This window comes from Bacillus rossius, chromosome 6 (assembly GCF_032445375.1).
Source record: "Bacillus rossius redtenbacheri isolate Brsri chromosome 6, Brsri_v3, whole genome shotgun sequence".
In the NCBI taxonomy this organism is placed as follows: domain Eukaryota; kingdom Metazoa; phylum Arthropoda; class Insecta; order Phasmatodea; family Bacillidae; genus Bacillus; species Bacillus rossius.
The window spans coordinates 37,362,078-37,384,366 of NC_086334.1; the positions used below are offsets into that span (position 1 = coordinate 37,362,078).

The 22,289-nt window shown below is 34.6% G+C and overlaps 1 protein-coding gene across 1 annotated transcript in view; it reads right to left on the bottom strand.

Moving 5' to 3' along the window:
• Nucleotides 1-15,399, bottom strand: part of LOC134533045 (ADP-dependent glucokinase) — a 31,582-nt gene extending 16,183 nt beyond the window's left edge. The window contains exons 1-5 of the mRNA XM_063370216.1: nt 14,871-15,399; nt 13,041-13,231; nt 9,567-9,663; nt 4,245-4,381; nt 3,264-3,427 (exon numbers count right to left, since the gene is read on the bottom strand). Of these exons, the coding sequence (XP_063226286.1) occupies nt 3,264-3,427; nt 4,245-4,381; nt 9,567-9,663; nt 13,041-13,231; nt 14,871-15,196 (915 nt within the window). The 5' untranslated portion in view covers nt 15,197-15,399. The remainder of the gene's footprint in view (nt 1-3,263; nt 3,428-4,244; nt 4,382-9,566; nt 9,664-13,040; nt 13,232-14,870) is intronic.
• Between the last annotated feature and the right edge of the window lie 6,890 nt (nt 15,400-22,289).

Sequence of the window (22,289 nt, forward strand, 5' to 3'; positions counted from 1 at the left end):
TGTATTTCCATGAAATCACTTCTCCAAGCTGGCCATCCATCAAAAAAATTGTGTATATCCAAAACAAGTTCTGAAACATCTTCTCCAAATTCCGAAATGCCTTTAAGAAATGCATTATGGATTGTGTGGATGTTGCAGGTACCTATGTCAATCAATGGCTTTCTTTTATTCAATACACAGGTATCATTAAAGTTTCGAGCAACTGACTTATTGACATTAGGACCATCAGATCCAAGCATCAGCAAATTGGACAAAGGAAGCATATAACTGTTCAAAGCATCATTCAGCTTTTCTACGATGACTGAAGAAGTGGCTGCACCTATGTAAAAGGTTTCTAAATGACTGAAAACAATTTTGTTTTGAGAATTTGACCAATACCGCACACCAGTTTGGAGCTCCTTCATTCCAGACAAATTTGTGGTTTCGTCATAAAGTAAAGTAAAGTAGGAACCTACCATATCTTGCATTTGAAGTTTTTTGAAGTACGGACCCAAAGCATCACTAACCAAGTAATGAGCCTTGTTATTTCCTAAAGAGAAGTCTTGCAACACACTGTCACCAAACATAACTTTGAATGTTTCTTGCAGTCCATTGCATGAAGAAAATGAATAGTCAGAAGCAACACACTTGAAACACCACATAAGCTCAGCTGCTGTAGTTCTGTCTCTGTTATTGTACAACAGCACTGTTCCACCACGTGAAGAAGACGGGGCAGATGAACAGGATGGGGGTGAAACTGTGAGGTGAAGTTGGTTAGATGCCTGCTTGATTTTAAAATTTTGTCTGTGTTTTAACATGGATGCATGTTGTGCTATTGCCTGAAAACCTTTGCTCACATTTATCGATTTGTCACATACTATGCACATCAGTCCACTATCACTGCATCTTTTTCCCCACTCTTTCACCAAATGTCCTTCAGAGTCATCTCTTTCCAGCCATGAATATTGAAATTTATACTTCCCCATTTCAAATCATAAGCCACTTCAGTGATAGAAAATCAAGAGACTTAAAAACACACATTACACTTGCACATGCAAAAATTTTCTTATCAGCCCTATCTACAAAGCAGTAAACACATTATTTTAAGTATTATTAAACCACAGTTGCCCAACAAAACATATAACTCACTTTCAATTTAATGCAAGTTTTTAATGAATAAGAAAATGTTAGTATTATTATATTACAGTAGCCAATTTACTACTTAATGTATAAAATGTAAGATAGGGGCTTATTTGTCTTTTACTAATTCAGCATAGCTGTTAAGTCCTGAAATAAAATGCTACACCATACTGGATTATGACAGCATGGGAGCATACGCCCCTCAGAAAACATTCATTGGGGCAAAACAAATTACGTACATAGAAGTTGAATATTATATTACTTACTTGAGCATATTTGAAGTACAGCAAGCCTCCATGTACCTTATCCTTATACTTAAATAATAAAATATTATATCCAATCCAATATACACTGGAAACAGTGAAGAAAAGTGACCAATGCAGTGAAAAAGTGACCAAAAGTGACACACACAAAAAAAGGGGAAAAAAAGTGAAAAAAGTGACTTGTTACAAGCCCTGTAAATACAATAATCTATCTGTTCTTTACTCCCACTTTGGCATCCAGGGATTGCAAATATTGTTCAAAAATTCCACAAGTCATCCATGCTGTTTTGTTATTTGTATACCTACATGGTAAAGTTTTCACATTTTTAAAACATCATGGATTTTTGGCCTTCCCAAGTACAAAAAGTGGAAGCTTCTTGGACCCATCCATGTTGGCCCCCACAAGAAAATTCAGCCTCTCCTTTTAAAACAAATGTCTTGTCAGGCAGCATTTGGAAAATGAGGCTGAAGTTATCAACATTGAAAATGTCCTTCAGATCATACTCACATAGAATTTGAGACAATAATAGTTTCCATGCATCTATTGATTCTCCCCTCAGACGGTTAGATTCTTCACTTATTGCCCAGTACACAATGCCAGTCCTATTCTTAAATTGTTCAAGCCAACCATTTGATGCTTTGAATTCAACATTAAGTGTCAAAGCAATCTGTTCTGCTTTTTCTTTTCAAATGTTGCCACTCAATAGAATGTTTTGGGCACGCTGCTGTTTAAAATATTTTCCACTCTTCATTTCTTACATGTCTATGAAATATTGCCAGCCTTGGAACATATTTTATCAAGTTTTAAAACAGTAGTAATCAGTGTTGATGATGGTATTCCCAGCTCTTTAGCAAATGCCACTCATGTAACTTTGGGGTTAGAATTAACTTTGTTAATAATGTCCAGCTTCTTTTCTTTTAATGAAAATGCTTTATGTTTAATTGCACTCTTAGTTAACGCCATTATTACGTAACACAAACCATATTCTGTATCACCTTTAAATTAACAAAAATCATACCACCACTGCAAGACGGCACTAAAGTAATGAGCGGTAAAATAATACTACTCGACAAAAGACAAAGTGTGCATAGTGCAGCAATCGGAGAGTTACCCATATCGATAGTCAACTATGTGTGCGCACTCTATCAGGTCATCAACCTAACCAAACATGATGCCAACCATCGCTGCACAGCAGCGAACTATCGATACCAATAATCAACTTCAGAGAACATACCTTCACCTACCTTCTCTTATTCAGTGTGCTCTGAAAGATCACTTTTTAAATTGTAATATAAGTTAATATTATTTAAAAATTTTTAAAAAGTTATGGAACCACTTAAAACAGCAATGGCAAAAAAATGTCAACTTATTATTAAGTTTATTTTTATTTTGGAATTAAGATCTGCGGTAAAAACAAAAAACAGGATGAGTTTGGTTAACATATATTGCGTTATTTACTTAGGCGACTCTGAAATTGCACGAGTGAAGCCGCTGGTTCTAAGCTAGTGTACAATAAATGAAATATATTAACTGTGGTGTTGAAAAATTCTACCATTTAAATGGTTGTTTCACGAACTAAGTTTCCAGAATCGATATATTGTAATTTTATTTATATAATTACATGTTAAAAGTACAATATCTTGGGGAATGCTAACAAAATATGTATGATGAAAACAATTGACATAGTAAAGTTAAGAGGTAATCATTGTTGAATTTTTTAATTTAGTATATTTCCTCAATCATTTTTCTTCAAGTCTTTTTCCTCAAATATTGAATATTTAGAATACTAAGGATTTGATGGTATTTGAGGATATGAGGATTTTATGGGCCCATCTCTAATTAATACTTATTCACAAACATGAAAATGCAAGTTCACAAACCTGCTCGTTCATGCCCAGGGAGTCTGCAAACGGAATGACATTTTGCGTCAACTCGACCAGCATCTCTGACTCCGCGAAGGAAGCCATCTCAAAGTGGACCTTGGTGCTGGCGGGCTGGGATGACATTTGCTCCCGCACTTTATGCAGCCTTGCTTTGCGCACACCTGTTCAACACACAGCAGCATCACAAACATTCATGAACTACTGATGCCTTTTAAAGTACAGATGCCTGAGTACCTAATAAAACATTGCTCATTTACAATGAACTCTTCTACAAGTGTAGCTGGAATGTACGGTAATATGTAAAAAAAAAACGTAATTATACTGAATGAACAACCTCATATTGAAGATTATAATGCTGTTTCTGCAAAACTATAGCAATAAAATTACACTAAAGAAACAAACCAATAGTTGCAGACAGAAACTCATCAGTGACATAATAAACATCTAAGAGAAATACTTCAACCATGAATCATTGGATAATTGTTGAGAGATTACATATACCAGCCCTTAAGCACTCTTTGTCCAAGAGGACAATAATTTTTTTTAACTGCTCAGATAAAAAACAGATAGGATGTGTAAAAAGTGTTCCACGATAATCTACAGTATGTTTCAGCTACATAACTCCGAAATACAAATAAGTAGTTGTGTTACACTGGTCTGATTGCACATTATTAATGACTGAATACATGCATATAGAAAATAATTTTAATATAAACTAAACATGTCAATGTTATCATAAATGTATTTTAAACCAAGCAAACGCAAACATGATGAATGGCAGTTGAGCAGCAAGTTTTGGAATTTCAAACACGTTTTACTGAACAAGAATCTTTTTATATATTAAAAAAATCAACACTACAAAATGCCTTTTCCCAAACTTTATAAATGTTTGATTTTCGGTAGTTAATGGTCAGATTCCACCAGTATGTGGCAGTTGTGTGATTTCTCCCTCGCCACCCGAGGAATGGGGGCAGTCACCTGGTGCAAAGGGGAAGTTGTCCATCATCTGCAGGCCGCCCACGACCAGGAGGTTGGGCCGGAAGCCCGCCAGCGCCTTTTCAAACTCCTCCGCGGAGCTGACCGTCGGGTTGTTGCGGTCGTTGTGGATGATGAACCTGCGCAAAGTGTCCTCGCGTACTGCCTGTGCGTCATTCCCCACACCTCGGTGACTTCACTCAGGCCTAAAATAACTGCATGAATACACCTGCCACCTGCAGAGTAGGCTCTGCTCTTGGAAGGGTGAGAAATTTTAAATAAAGTCTCCTCTGACTAATTGGCAGAATCAACATTGTATTTAATAAAGAGAGTGACAAAGTCCCCTGCTTCCATAATACAATTTGAAATTTGTGTTACTTGCACATCCAACAATTCAATAAAGCCAAAATCCTATTTTAACTTCAATACTAGGGACATTATATGGTAAATTGCGATCAAACTGAAATAGCACCGCAAAGCATGTCGGTAGAACACAACACCAATATTCAAGTTAAAACAGTAAACACCATTTAGCACCGAGATTAAACTAAAAACATGAAAATAATCAGCAAATTTGACAAAACTTAACTCAAATCACAAGAATGTTATCCCTTATCATTTATAATAAATTCATTGAATGTAATTTTATACCAAAAAGTATTTGAAAAAATTAATATACTATCATGTTGTTTGTTCTTGCATCTCTTTTTAGTTACAAATTTTACATTTATCACATTGGCACATTTTTCAAACACTCAAAAATATGCGGAATTATTTTTATTTTTCTAAGTAACTCTTTTTGAGACACGCTTGTTACAAATTATTATATTGTATAAATGGATCCTGTGTCAGTCAAAATGACACTATTTTAGTGAAATAGGTACTAAGAAATATTGTAGTTTCATATTAGTAATAATAATAATTTAAAAAAAAAACTATATTAATGAATAAACACAATGTATAAAAATAAAATCAATAACAGAAATCGGTTTTTGAAAACAAAAATGACCTAAAAAAAATCATAAAATTTTGTCACTATTGATTAACTATAACTACTAAAAGGTTTATAATTGTACATTTATACAAAAAATACATGCCACGAACTAAACTGATAAAATTTGAAGCAACCTTTAAAACATTATAATAATATTTAATTTGAGTGCAGGTAATTTTGACCAAGAGAATTTTAAATAGCTCAACAAATGTCTAGATGAAAATAGCTAATGTTGCCCTTGCCTCATTACGTTGCAGCACAAGCTAACTTCTTGCAAATATTTCACAAAGTTATTTTTTTTTTCCTTTGCATTGTTTTAAAAATACTATCAAAAAGTGCCACGTTAAAATCACATATGCCACTTATGAATAGGTATTAAAAAATTCATTTGCATATAATGATTATTAATTACAGACTGCAAATTACACTTCAGTAACACAAACCATCAGTCAAAATAATGGCTGAACCGATTCACAGCAATCCATATTTCCACTTTCTATTAATTCTACTGAACTAAGGCTGGCACATTCACTTTTTGCTGGTAAATATGTTCTTTCATAAAATGTATTAATCCATGTACTAAATATGTTAGTCATAGCACATTTAGTAGCATTAATTAACACCACACGGAAGTAACCTATAAGTATGTTGCCGCCACACTAACACACACATCACAAACAATAAGACAGGGTTCTTACAGTAATTTGGTAGTATTTTAGAACAATTGAAAGGTTCAAATGAAAAATCTTAAGGACCAGAGTGGTATAAGTTGCAGTTAAGATCAGTGACAAAAGGTATTCAATACATTCGTGGGTGGAGGTGAGTGTGTATGCGTGTGTGTGTGTGTGTGTGTGTGTGTGTGTGTGCACTTGTGTGCGCATGCACATTTGCATGTGTATGTGTATATACAATAAATTTGAAAAATAATATTTGTGAAAATACATTATACATTGTAACTAGACAATCATGGAAATTTTTTGAAGGCTAGGAACGCTTCAGTAGCTACTATGTACTTATTCTTTGAACATATATGTGTGTTATAAAAAAACCTGAATCTAATTCCAAGGAAAAAAATACCTAACAATCACTACTAGAAACTCATTCAATTTGGTGTTATTCCAAACAATAAATTATATTTTAACAAGAAAAATTTAACAGTCAAGATTTTTCAAGGTCAAAAGCAATATGTGGGCTTTTTAAGTCCTTGAAACTACACACTGAATATAAATAATTGTAGGCCTGTGAAAATACTAGTTTTTGATGCGAAGCGGTTATCAACTAGAATGTTAAAAATATTTACAAAGACTTATTGAATTGCGAGTACTGTTTCCGATGAAGCTGTGCAACACTTATTTTATAAAATACAGGATTGAAGTAAAAATAAACAAATAATTGTTTAACATTTGTAATGTTTGAACTGTATAAGAAATTAACCAACATTATAAAATTATTCAATAAATATTATGAAATAACCAATGATATTGATAGGTAATTAATAAAAGCAAATGGAGTGCCACCTTTTACATTTTTTTAAGTAACCAACTTTATTCAAGCAAAATATCTTCAACACAAAAAAATTAAAATATTTTCATGAGCGTATCTTAGACTTCCAAGTTCCAATGTTTTAACTCTGCAACAAATACAAAATTTCACTTCGGACACGAAGCTTTACGTCACAACCAGAGCTTAAAAAAATAGCAAATTTCCTGACTAAGTCAAACGGAATATTAAAAAGCTTTGATTGATTCGCATAGTGAAAGCTTTGCACAAGCTTGAATAAGAGGCAATATAAGCAGGGCTGGCCATCGAAGCTACTGGTTGCATACCAAGCCTCCAGTGCTGCCACCCAAACCAACAAGTCATGGGATGGAGTCTCAGCTAGAGAGACATTACAACCCCATGTCCTGATTATCATCCTGATGCAAGTTTACAACTTTGTGAGGTGTTCTTAGGGCGGGATTCCAAGACATTTGGATAAGGTAGCGAATAAACACTACCTTGTTGGGATACAATTGTAACCTAACTCGCAGACCATATTCCAGAATGTGTCCAAACCCAATCCCTGTTAGGTAACGAAAAAGCTGTTTTAATAAACTGTGCCCTGCACTAGGCTAGAAACTGATTTCAATGCATTCTAGCGGTCATTTGGCAACCATCGAAACATTTGCTTCACACCATTTGCGGCACACCAAAATGCTTGGTACATCCTCAGATGATCATAAAAATGACTGTATATGAGTTAATGGCGCCAGATGCGATTCAGCCATCTGGATGAAATCAACAAAAAAGTGAGCTCTTGCATGCGCATAATTTTGGCAACAGAACAGCAACAGACAGGACACCAAAACAGGTTGCCTAATAATAAGGGACTGGCCGTATCCTATCGTGCACTAGGAAAACGGTTAGGGTACAGTTATAGCATATTAAATCAAATATTATAATACAACAACATGGGAAACTCTGGCCAATTAACATTGGCGAAGAGCGGGACAATTTACTGCATCGCTTTCTAGCTATTTTCCACACCAGCCGCTAGATGCCATTACTGTAATTATTCTCATAAACTTAAAAACACATTGTATAAAAATGTAAGTACACTCCACACCGCCATGTTTGCTGACATCACTTGTCTTGCATACTTCTTACAAGTTTCCCATATTGTCCCTAATAGAATATTTGCTTAATTTAACTTTTCTGTTTTCAATTAGGTTTGAGGTGGCCAAACCATGTCGGAATATCGGCCTTAGTGGTCGGAGACAGAACTACGATGGCTCGTGTAGCAATTCCACACAGTTCAGGGATGCTTTCGATGAGTTAAGTGTAGTTAAATATGCACAGTCGCCCCAAATGTTAGGTAAATACCAAACTCGTAAGCATTAGTAAATAATTAAATCCCACCTTGTTGTGCATGTGGGCATTTGCTTCTGCTGTCCGTGGGAATCTCCAATGATGATAAGCAACGGCTACAATTGGCAAATATAAATCATTTGTACCTTCATACAGTGAAAGCTGTCTTGTGTTTGTAAGAGTACAGTATACCCAATTATGCTGCAGGTGTAAAAGAAAGTAAAAAATCAGCAGCAATAAAACCAAATCCTTGTAAATTCCATTCACTAAGTAATCTAAAATATGCATATTGCTTTAAAGTTCACTTTAAAGCACCGAGATAAAGCAGATGACAGATGTACAATTCACAGAATTTTTTTCTCTTCATAATATGTACATATCATCACTTAGCTAACAACACTCCCTAAAAAACATTTCAGTAACTTGTCAGGCAGTATTATTTGCTAAACAACAATATTAAATATATTTCTTTTTGAAGAGTATCATGCAAAAGATTACAAAATCAGATGTTTTATTATGATAAAATTTATTTTGTAATGTGTAATAATTCTTTCAGTTCATATCTAATTACAAAATGTTGTATTTCTTAACCCCCAAACTGGATCAAGGTTGCTGTGGGATAATTTCATAAATTTTAAACAAGTTGCTAGGGCAAAGGATAATATAATTGTTGTCTTTTTTTTTCCCCAGTGAAAGCAGTTTACCAGACAACATATGTCAGAAAGGAATTTCCAACACCTGAAATCATTCATTCAAACAGCTGCAGTGATCAATAAAACCTTTGTATCCAGTACGATAGTGAGTCAAGAGATGATTTAAGTTAAATTTATCACCAGACAATTTCCCTATTAAAATTATTATTTCCCTACATAATACAGAAGCCAAAATTTATGAAATATTGCATAACTGACCAAACAAAAATTAATCTGTAAAATGAACAGAAAACTTCAATTTTATGTTTTTTTTCCCCCCCAAGAAACGTGAATTGGAAGATTTAACAATAGAATATTTCTGTAAATTAGATTCCTGTACCAAATACGGACTCTTTTCAAGATACTTCATGCAATGTCATGCCTGATCTAATTTTTGTAAGCTATACATTTAATTTTGGTCACCTGCAATAAGTATAGTATTTCTATGATAATACTCTCTGAACACACATACTTTCATTTCTTTTGTCAATTAAACTTCTTTATGTCTTGCCATGTTCATCATGGAGCAAGTTTATAAACCCTACGTGTTAAGCAACCGTCTACCAAACTTCATCAATGGTGGGCGGAGAAAGGGGGGAAGCTGTATAACTAACTCGGGCTGACTATGGCTGCACAAGCGTAATCACTATAAACCCAACACCTTGCGTAGAGGTAGAAGCCACACAATCTCAGTTCGGTGGACCCTCGGCAGTTCTAGCAATTCAGAACTGGTACACCGAGTGCACCTTGCAGCTGCCCTGCAGTGGAGGGTGGGGGGGAACATGCACCCACCTGTTTGCTCGGGGCGCGACGTGGGGGCCCCAGCGTTCCTCTGCCTTGTACTCCAGTATTAGGTGCACGTCATCCTTGGAGGTCTCTCCTCCGACAACTGCAGACACACGCACATACACACACCGTGCAGGAACCTGAGGTTAGTCATGCACGCGCCTAGCTCGAGCCACTCTCAGCAACACTCATACACACACAGCACACCACGGAACACAAATACCACAGCTTAGTAACATAACCCACAACTAATACTCTTCATTATGTAACCAGCTTAAACTACATCCTCATAAACACAAGTACCACACCTTTATAACTTATCTCACAAATACACTTATACCAAAATGTTCCTTACAAGATGTATTCAATTTCTTAATACTTTATACAATTTAACTGACATATAAAAAGAAACTTGCAAGCTACCGCTAACTTCTGGTAAACTTTAAAAGGTGAAAACCAACAAAAAAATAAGCCAGGTATCATTTTGAAACCTAAATGTAGCCAAGAAAAAACAATTGTGGCAGTATGAATAAGCTTATGAATAAACTAGGAGTTAACTTTAAATATAATGTTAAACAAAATTTTAATGACTCATGTAGTCATGTAGTACATAGATCCTGTGGTACATGATGATTGTTGTTTTAATGTATTATATTGAAAGATTCTGGATATAACAAAACATTATGACATAACAATGAATTATGATCATAAGTTGAATACAAATGAAAACATTTTCACAAGAACGGACATAATTTGTTTGTATTGTGATATTTCCAAGTTTTTTTTATACCAAAGAACCAATGTACATTAGATATGCCATCAGGATTAATAACTAAACTTGGATACTTGATACAGAACAATTTCCTATAGCAATGTAGCAAATACAGTTTATCTTTAACCGTGAAGTTGAAATACAAATTAGAATACATACACTGGTTGGGCTCTGCTAATAAACCAAGTTACAGATAATATATTGAACTTATGAAATATTACATAAACATATTCAAAACTTAAATATTAAGGGACTCACCCAGTCAGGGATGTATCTGTGTTTGTGTGGTGCACTTATGTGCGATTCTCGCTGGTGCTTCTAGCACTGTGTCATCTCTAAGCCACAACCTTTGATATTTGAGTCCTAACCGTAACATTATATGGCAGAGAAATGAAGATAAAGTTATAATGCAAGTCCCTCGAGTGCTTTCAATAATTTCTACCAGGAGTTTCATATCTAAAAATGAGCCATTATCCAAAAACAGAAATACTCATTTACCTTCAGCATATCCTTCAATTTATTTTTGCAAACAGACAACACTCGGTTATCTTGAGCAGTTTTTGAATATTGTTAGAGGTAACCGAGGTGTATCCCATTGCGTTTAAACATAAAATATTAAATTTAAATTTAAAAAAGATTTAAATGTGTTTGTGATGCACAGTTGTATTAACTATCAAAATATATTTAATTTTGAAATTTGCGTATAAAACTTTGAGGGACATTTTTCCAAGAGCAACTGTTCCATGTAACATATCCAATTGTAGGTCTACTTTACATACAAAATTAAAATAAAGATATCTGTTAAATGTTTTTGTCACGTAAAACTTAACTATAACCAAAATATATTTGATTTGTAAAATATGAATGTGATCTAAACTGGATATGTAATTAGGAACATTACCTTGTTGGGGTTCTTCTAAAGCTCAACACACCATGTTTTCCCAAGTAGGCGAGACCCCTTAATAACTAGGTTATAAATAGGTAATATTATGAATATCTGAATGAAGCACATTATGTATTCACTTGCAATAAATTTTTTCAAATTTACATTTTTCTTGTACTTTTCATAAATATCATGGACAGTTTTTCTTGTGGAAAATTTAATTAGCTAGCCAATATTTATCATTGTAATAATGCAAAGAAATAGCTGAAACAAGTGATTTTTTTAATGCTACAACTTTCACGTAAACAACAGACTTATACTGTGGTACGTACTACGGTAAATATTTACTTGGGCGGTATTTCCGAAAAAAAATGTTAAAAATCCGAAAATACCTTTATTTTATGCTCTTCAACTTCCTCTTTTCATTAAAAGTGGCGGAGCTAAGAAATTCCAAATACTTTAGGAGATATCGAATTTTTAAATTTCATCATATGTTGTTGAGCGGTATTTACGAAAATAAATGTTAAAAATCCGAAAATACCTTTATCATATGCTCTTCAACTTCCTCTTTTCATTAAAAGCGGCGGAGATAAGAAATTCCAAATACTTTAGGAGATATCGAATTTTTTAATTTTGCAATACAAGACCTGTGGAACCATTCGAGCGGCGCCATTTTTGTTATTTTGCCGTGTGTTCGTGAATACGTGAATCGTGAATGCGTAATTAATAAAATGGTTGATTAGGTCAGGTCAGTTACATTATTAATACTTTCAAACTAAGCCAACATTAAAAATTATTTTGTGAATTAATTTTAATGGATGTTTAGTTTTAAAATATTTATAATGTAACTGACCTGACCAAACAAACCCGGACAGAGGGTGAACAGTAAACTAAAATGGTCGATTAGGTCAGGTCAGTTACATTATAAATACTTTAAAACTAAGGTGATATTAAAAATAATGTGAATTAATTTTAATTATTCTTTAGTTTTAAATTATTTATAATGTAACTGACCTTACCTAACAAACCCGTAACAAAGGATGTACAGTAACAACTCACGTAAATTTTTTTTGTTACTTATTACTTGCGCAACAATATCAAAATAACAAATAAGACTTTAAAATTAGAAACGTTAAAAACTCACGTAAGTTGGAGGCGGTAATTAAACACCGTTTTAAACAATAATTGAACTAAATAATCACGTATTAGTTCATTTGAATTCTGGCCTATCACGAACAATCACGTGACATCATTATCCAATAAAAAAATAGATACTCGTACGTAAACAAGAAACAATGGTGCACGCACGCCACAGGAATGCGCTGGTTTTGTGCTGAAATTTAAAAATTCTATATCTCCTAAAGTATTTGGAATTTCTAATCTCCGCCGCTTTTAATGAAAAGAGGAATTTGAAGAGCATATAATAAAGGTATTTTCGGATTTTTAACATTTTTTTCGCAAATACCGCTCAACTACATATGAAGAAATTAAAAAATTCGATATCTCCTAAAGTATTTGGAATTTCTAATCTCCACCGATTTTAATGAAAAGAGGAAGTTGAAGAGCATAAAATAAAGGTATTTCCGGATTTTTAACATTTTTTTTCGGAAATACTGCCAAAGTAAATATTTACCCGTACTACATATATATGTATTACGTAGGTTACACTGTGATATTGCTGCTTGGCCAAGCACTTGCACTCAAAACTAATTTCATGTTTTACAGCCATTTATTTTGTGCATATTCAACAGTGAAATTTTGTAGTTATTGGGCCTACCAAATCAATTGTACCCGTACAGCCAATTTGTCATGACAATCACAATACCTGTGACACCTCGTGGGAGAAACTTTTGTAGTTCTGGTGACATTTTTGCAGCCAGAAGTACTTTGCAGCCTTCATGAGCAAAACGTGATGCCATCACCGGAGCATTCCCGCCCAGTCCTGAATGGCTCCCTGCAGTCGCAAAGGCTCTGTTGACCAGCTCGTCAAACAACGAAGAGTTGGACACATAGCGCCTGCAAATACCATTACTGCCATCAATGATACCCTTCAAAATTACTGGTTTTACCAAGGAAAAAAAAAATACAAATTTCAGCTATGAAGAAAAAGCACAAGTTCTCCAAATTAATAATAAAAAAAAATGAGTCACTACCCACTGCAGTCTACTGATTTCATTGGTTAGGCCTTGCAAGTTTACCAACTGTCAGATATCTGTTTTCTCTTTCTTCCTACCTTTTCCTGAACCTACTATGCTTATTCACATCCATGTCTTGTCTTATGTATTTCCAGCTATAGAAGTTTACTGTATCCTATTTTAATAAATACTCCACTGCTCCCCACATAAAGCAAGGTGTGCCCTCTGTGCTTCAGGAGGCGGTGTAATGCAAAATTACGATAAGAAAGCACAGACACTGTCAAAATTAAAATACCTGCCAACTTATATTCAGTTGCTCACCGAAGGATATTAGAAAGTCATAGAAACATTTTCCGGTAAATATGTAGTGTACGGATTAGCGCCAAAAAAAATCATACAAATATAAAATAACTTTCATTATATGCTCTTTTACGTCCTCTTTTCATAACCGCCTGCGGAGATAAGAAATTCCAAATACTTTAGGAGATATGGAATTTTTTAATTTTCATGCTGTGCACTGATGCGGCATTCGGCGGGAAGCCTACGATTCACTCATCATTCTGGACATACCCGAATACTCACGTTGGCAAGCCTTCTTTTCTTAAAATTAGCAAGAAGTAATTAAAAATACTTTAAAACATTGTGGATGGTTGGTTATATTAGGTAAGTATAGCTACATTAAAAAAACTGTAAAATCATTTTATGGTTGCTTAGCAAATAACTTTTTAATATGTAGCTAGGAAACCGTTTACATGATTTCGCAGTATTTTTAATGTAGCTATCCTAACCAAATAAACCATCCACAATGTTTTATGTCAGGTCAGTTACATTATAAATACCTACTTAAAACTATACAAGTAAAATTAATTGATATTATTTTTAATTTGCGTTTATTTTGAAGTATTTATAATGTAACTAACCTTACCTAATGGAAAATTTATGTTATTTAGGCATTCACGCGCACACGGCAAAATATAAAATGGCATCTGTTGAATGATTACACAGGGCTTGTATTGCAAAATAAGAACAGCGATATCTCCAAAAGTAATTGGAATTTTTTATCTCCGCAAGCGGTTATGAAAAGAGGACGTAAAAGAGCATATAATGAAAGTTATTTTATATTTGTACGATTTTTTTTGGCGCTAATCCGTACACTACATATTTACCCATTTTCCAAAATGTACATATTTATTGTACTCAAACTATTCCCAACAATTTATAATTACCCATTTAACCTTTGATTCATTGCCCATATTCAAAACATACAAAATATAATTTTTTATTTCATTTTATTTTTCCTGATGTCCACAATTATCTTTCACGTGTCAAATGTGAAGTTATCTATCACACTGCTATCGCTTAAGGCTTTGAGATTAACTTTAATGGTTTCTTTACCTTGAAATGACTGTATGGCCTTGAAACACAACTTCCTGTTCACAAAATTATATAAGATTAAAAGTCTAAATGAGCCATTATATATACTAAACCATCCACGGTAAAAATTAAAACCGATAACTTACTCTGCAGCAGCTCCATGCCTATAAAAATATGCATACGTTTTTGATAACTCCTTATTTGAGCTAATGTCAGTAAAATGTTCTGGGTTACTACCCAAATCATTATAGGGTAACAACACATTTCCATCCACAAATAAATCAAGGCAAGCACCGTAACCAATGGCTACTTTTTTAGAAATTACGGAATGTTCCTTTTCAACCCTTTCCAAGCTTTCAAGAATAATATTTAGTTTACTTCGTAACTCATCATCGAAATTATTTCTCATGAAGAACGCAATAAATACGATGAACACTGACACAAACGCACATGTTTTAACAAGTCCTGACATCTTCGGACTCGACTTATCAATATTTTACACTTTAACAGATTTATTTGATTTTACCGAATTTGTATAAGACAACATAACCATTAATCAACTAATATACTTCTACTCAAACTTCTGCTACTCTACTACCGGTTTCTGTTTTCTTTTTTCAACCTCTTTACCCCCACTCAAAGAAGTTTTTTTTTTTTTATTTATTTATAAGCCTCCATTTCTCCAGGCAGCCTGAAGGGGAGTTGTTAATACAAAACACATAGGACACTCACATACAGAACTCAAATTCAGTACAGCGGATATTTTGTCATGGTGCTACCAGCAAATCATATACAGTAGCAATTAATATACAGTTTTGATACATTAAATTATATAATATATATTAAAAAATAAAAACAAAAGTGGGACTTATATACATATATAGATAGATACAAGACAAGACAGATACAAGTCATAAATAGTCAATGTTTACAGAGCATTTAATATACAAAACAGATACAATAACTATATTTGCAGAGCATTTAATATAATCACTTTTCAAAAAATATGAATCACCCATCTAAAAACTCTTTAACAGAGTAGAACGCTTCATTAGTTAAATACTCTTTTAATTCCTTTTTAAATTTCTTATCATTTCTAGTATTTATCATCTGTCTTGGAAGTTTGTTAATTAATTTTATGCCACAATAGTACGGGCCTTGTGCAAATATATTAGTTCTATGGCCTACTATCTGTAACTTATTTTGACCCCTGGTATTATATTCATGTATATCACTATTTTGTTTAAAATTTATATGTTGAGTTACAAACAATATGGTATGATATATGTACAAGGAGGGGAGTGTAAGAAAGTTTAGCTCCTTGAAGAGAGGTTTGCAATGGTACTTTTAATTTTACCTTTTATTATTCTTAGTATTTTTTTTTGAAGGCGAAATAATTTAATTGCTTTACTTGAGTTTCCCCAAAAAATAATACCATACTCAAGGATAGATTGAACGTTTGAGAAATATAGAGCTCGGACAGCTTGAGTCGAACAAATATTTTTAATGGTTTGCATAGCATAACACATAGTACTTAATTTTTTAGAAATAGTGTTTATGTGCACATTCCAGGATAGATTTTTATCAATTACTAAACCAAGAAATTTTATTTCATTTTTAATTTCCAATTTTCTGTTTCCAATAGGCTTAATTTCGTCTTCCAGAATTAAATGTTTTGACCGTGAAAATTTCATTATAGTGGATTTAGAAATGTTGAGGACAAGTTTATTTTTTTGGAACCATTTATTGAGTTCACTTATCACTGTATTTGTTATGTTTATAAAATCTGTTTTTTCAGTTCCTGATATTATTACACTTGTATCATCAGCAAACATAGTTGCTTCACCTTTAAGTAATCTTACTGTTTGTGGAAGGTCATTGATAAATAGTATAAATAATATTGGCCCCAATATCGAGCCTTGAGGTACACCAATGGTTACTGGATTTTTTTGCGAAATGTATTCTATTAATCTTCCATTGTTATTTCTATGAGTAAGTGCTGTAACTTGATAACGGTTATGTAAATATGATTGAAATATTTTAAGTGGTACTCCTCTTACCCCATATGATTCTAATTTTGTAATTAACAACTTATGATCTACACAATCAAAAGCCTCTATCGTGGCCATTGGGCGAATTATGAAACCATAAGGTCGAATGAAAATTACAGTCAAATAATAATTTATTATTGAAGTGAAACTTGTTTGCTGAGGAAGCTACAATTTACAATCGTTACGGAAATTCCGAACGCATGGGGAGAATGGTTAGGTACGGGGTGGAGAAACCGGTAGAGCGGGAGAGTGCTTGTGTTCGTCTACGCTTTAGTTTTCGTAACGGTTATTGATTGACACTACCCTATTTATTTTATTTTATCTAAAATATCTACTATTTATTTATGGGAAAAGATTAATTTATTGTACAATCAACTTGATAAGTATCATTCATTTTTAATTAAAAAGTGAGATTGAAAATGTAAAAAAAAAAAGTATATACCTACATAAGATGTTAGCTTTATAAGTATAATTTATGTTCGCTTGGAATTGTTTTGTTCTTTCATTTATTCATCTGGGAATAGTGATTTAATTAACACCATGCCTAACAATAATATTTCAATTCGATTACACCCGCAATCTTACTATTCTATAATTATTATTATCTCTTGTTTAAAAAAAAATACAAATAATTTATCTTTATTTATACCTAATAAACAAGAATTTACACTTCTGTCACACGTGGACTCCTCGCGCACTTTATTTTATTATTGTACACTGGGGTTTCATCCGATGACGAAAAGTTCATTATCCCAGAACTTCAAGCTTCCTACTTACCTAATTCCTTTGCATTTCTCACTTCTGCAACCCTACACAAACTCATTCCCCTCCCGCTCAGTCTTCACCAAAATCGAGTTCCCCACATTTCTGATATTTTTCACTCGAGATACCTACTCTATTTATAACCCTTACAAGTCAACTTGTTTTCCAACTTTGACTACTTGGACAACACAAGGCTTTCGCTTGCCTCCTACTGTGTAACACGAAACATCTCCTGCAATATAACCATTTCAAATACGTACATATTTCTGTTGTACGAAAATTATATTGTTTCGGTTATTTTTATGACTACTTAGAATATTATGTGATATATGGAACACTATATCTATTTTCTGATCTAACTTAAACTAAAGGTGGGTTTACGATTGAAAATTAAGAATTAAGACTTAAGACTTTGTCGTGTACTTATGGAAACTAGTGGAATGGTTTATGATTGTCGTGTGTGAATTTTGACGGGTCGTGTGCGAACCATATGGTGACTTAAGACTTAACAGAAATGATTATATTTTATATTTTTCGTTAAGACTTAAGCTGGGTTTACGATTGATTTCCTTAAGAATTATAACTTAACATCGAGCACACGATTAAGTCAAAACTACATTTTCCAGTTTATGATTGACATAGAAGTCGTTAATTCTAACCAATCACAGCACAAAACACATGGTCGGCCATTGTTCGAAACGGAGAAGCAGGTTTGAAATAGGTTATTGACAAATGGGATATCTATTTTTCGAAATGGATGATGATTACAAATGACAAATATACGAATTCTAACCCAAAATACTGCCTCGCTCGGTCCAATAATTAAACACAAACTTCCGGTTGAAAGGTTCCGGTTTGTTGTGATTGGTCGCTTCCCTTAAGTCTTAACGAAAAATATAAAATATAACCATTTCTGTTAAGTCTTAAGTCATCATATGGTTCGCACACGACCCGTCAAAATTCACACACGACAATCATAAACCATTCCACTAGTTTACATAGAGTCATATGGTAAGTACACGACTAAGTCTTAAGTCTTAATTCTTAATTTTCAATCGTAAACCCACCTTTAAGGGAAGCGACCAATCACAACAAACCGGAACCTTTCAACCGGAAGTTTATGTCTTATTATTGGACCGAGCGAGGCATTATTTTGGGTTAGAATTCGTATATTTGTCATTTGTAATCATCATCCATTTCGAAAAATAGATATCCCATTTGTCAATAACCTATTCAGTGGCGAGGCGTGAGGTTTACATGAGAGGAAGCAATAACTCCATTCACACCAAAACATGATGAGGTTGGGGGGGGGGGGGTCCGGGGGCCCTCCGCCGGGAAAATATGGATTTCAAGGTACAAAATGGTGCTATTTAAGTAGTTTTCTTAACTGAACATTGACTATTCCACAGGTAGAAAAATTGACATTTTTTTTAAATACATTATTTTTGAAAAATAATGATTGACTTACATTATTCTGATAGTAAAATACCTACTCTACATTACTTATATACTAAGTGGGAGTGGAGTATCATCGTACGCCCACAAATCCCCCACGCACTGCCAGCCAACAGCCCGCGGGAGAGATGCGCGCGCCCCGAGAGACGACCGCCGACTGAAACGCGACATCGCCACCTGCCCTGCCGAACTGTGGCGGACATAGCCGAAGCAGTCGGCGGAAAAATTCCACAGTCTGCTTCGGCCATGTTCGCTCCAGTTCGGCAAGAAAGCGTTACCTTCGTAGCTTCTACCGCGTATTTTTCCAGCCAATCCCCTCCCTGAACCTTTGTACCATGCCACCCCCCCTCCCGAAAGGAAACTACTGTGGCAGCCTTCCTGCTGAAAGCGGTCCTGCCAGCGCTTCTAAACCTAGCAACGCTTCTAAAACAGCATGTTTTTGTGTCAACGAGTTCTTTTTTTATAGCGCACAGCGCACAGTATTGGGTCCTAAGAAGATAGTGTAAAAAATACATACACCTAACTGCACGAGCCAAAGTAAAATACTATTCTGAATAAAATATTTATTTAAAAAATACAATGTCTGGAAACTGCCTGGGCAAGCACTGCTTGCCTTGCTTGCCCTGACGAGACGCCACTGAACCTATTTCAAACCTGCTTCTCCGTTTAGAACAATGGCCGACCATGTGTTTTGTGCTGTGATTGGTTAGAATTAACGACTTCTATATCAATCATAAACTGGAAAATTTAGTTTTGACTTAATCGTGTGCTGGATGTAAAGTTATAATTCTTAAGGAAATCGATCGTAAACCCAGCTTAAGCGTTTTGACTTGGGAGAGGTCCGGGGACTCTTAATCCAGCTAACAAAGACACGTGACTTGAGGCAAAATAAATGTTGGCTTCTTTTGATTGACCTGTAAAGTGTTTGCTTATATTTTACTTATTTGTATGTGCAAGTGAGCCTCAATTTGTCTTATGCCGAAGCCTATATGCCTTAACATGCGAGCTTTCAACCATCAAGGCTGGCCTACAATCTCGCCCTAAACCTTTTTGCTTTCATACCAAATAATCAGTCTCACTGCTTTGTGATATAATATTATTATCTTGTATTTATTTTATTTATTTTTTGGAACCCACATAACATTAAGTACACTGGTACCGGTATAGGAATTCATATTTAGAATAACACTTATTAAAATATAAAACACGAAACAGTGTGTAAGTGAGAAGTATAAAATAAGTTCCACACAAAGGAAGAGAGAAGTAAAAAAATAGTCCAATGCTACATTTTTTGTAAACATGTGCTTCAATTACCAATCAAATAGCACAAAATATTTGGTCCATGCTGGAATCAATTTGCCACGAGAAACTATAGAGCTTGCAGTAAATTTGTTTAGAAAAAAATTAGATTACAGTTTTGCCTCTAATACCACTCTATGAACATGGATCAGAGTACAGTGCTCTCATGTCTAACATCTATAATAACAAAAAAATCAAACAAGCAACAAAATTGGACAATCTAAATATCTCGTGCTTGAGCAAATTTAGCTATATATTCAAATAAATACAATAAAATGTAAATCTAGTGTTAAAAATACATGTACCGGTTATTTCAGTACAAACATATTACTGAATGAAAATACTGACACTCGTAGGCACCGCGACCGAGTGCAGTATAACTTTTGCTGTGCGACGGACTTGTGCAGCCAATATATCGATTGCTGCGGACGGCTTTTTTTTTCACAGACGAGAGAGCCATTCGCCCGATCGTGCATCTTCGTTTTTTTTTTTTGTTCATTGTAATATTGTAAACAAATATGGCGGTGTTGATACAAGGAAAGACCATAAACAAGGCAACGTTCTTTATTTGTAATTGTTTTTAGAGGAAAACACCTAATTGAATAAACGTACTTCGTGAATTTGTATATTTTTCATACCGTATAAAATCTAGGAAGTCTTTGTCTTCCACAAATATTCTCGGGACGCACCATATTCCGTGAATGTTTATTTTGGACAACTCATGATAACTAATGGTCAATTAGGTTACGTTAGGTTAGCTACATTATAAATACTTTAAAACATTGTGGACGGTTGATTTGGTTAGGATAGCTACATTAAAGATACTGTGAAATCATGTAAACGGTTTCCTAGCCCTGGATAGCTACATATTAAAAAGTTATTTGCTAAGCAACCATAAAATGATTTTACAGTATTTTTAATGTAGCTATACTTACCTAACATAACCAACCATCCACAATGTTTTTAAGTATTAATATTGTAGCTAACCTATCCTAATTGACCGCAAAATGTAATGCCACACCGGTTTATACGATGAGTTAGAACGGAAAAAAAAGCGAGCATGAACTTCGGGTGTGGCTCTCTAGTCTGGGAAATGAAGACTTCCCCTAACTAATGGTTATATATCACACTACCAGTCTATTAAAGTCAAAACTAATTAGGCCTATACACCATTCATGTACCTGTTTTTAAAGCACTGACATGTGTTTCTACTATTTAACTGTTATCAATGTGCGACTAATTCTACGACCATAGCAGTCTTGTCTTCTGGTCTCTTCACACTTTTCGCCCGCGAACTCGGCACTGAAGCGTAGCGCCTCTCGGTGTCGTGGGAGTAGGACCATATAGTAGATCTCAGCCCTATGCCAGGGGACGTCACTGCGAAACATCACCATTCAGCCAGCATTGAGGTAGTTTTCCAGAGTTAATATTTTCTCAATCTGTTTTCATTGGCTTTGTGGTAGGTCCTACTCGGTCAAGATCTCACCAGCTGGCTACTTAATTAATATGTTAGCCCTCCTTTGAGAGGCGTTTTATTTTCCAACGATTTAACGTGTTTTACTTGCTCCGGCCACGAGTTTGGCCCGGACTTCAGATCACAGAAACTTTGCCACTAGGCTTTCTCAGCATCACCCACACTGGGCCATTTGTGGGCTTAACATGTAGACAAAGGACGAGTCATTTTCCTGGAGCTTTGCAGGAGGGCATTTCAATGTCCACGAGATGTACCACTTGTAGGTACCCTCTGTCCAGGTTTTACATCTGACTGTGTCAGGGTATTTTGTCTAATTGCATCAGTGAAGTTTGTAACTTGTTTTACTTATGCTAACTTTTATCATCACCCGTACCACAGGCCCAAAGGTCCCACCACCCAGTTTTAGTACCTGATGGTGCCTGCTCTAGAGAGCTCATGTACTTTCAGGTAACATTTTGTAAGCAACATGTAACTTTGCGTAGCTCCATGTAACTTTGTGCGTACCTTCAGGTAATCCGTCCGTC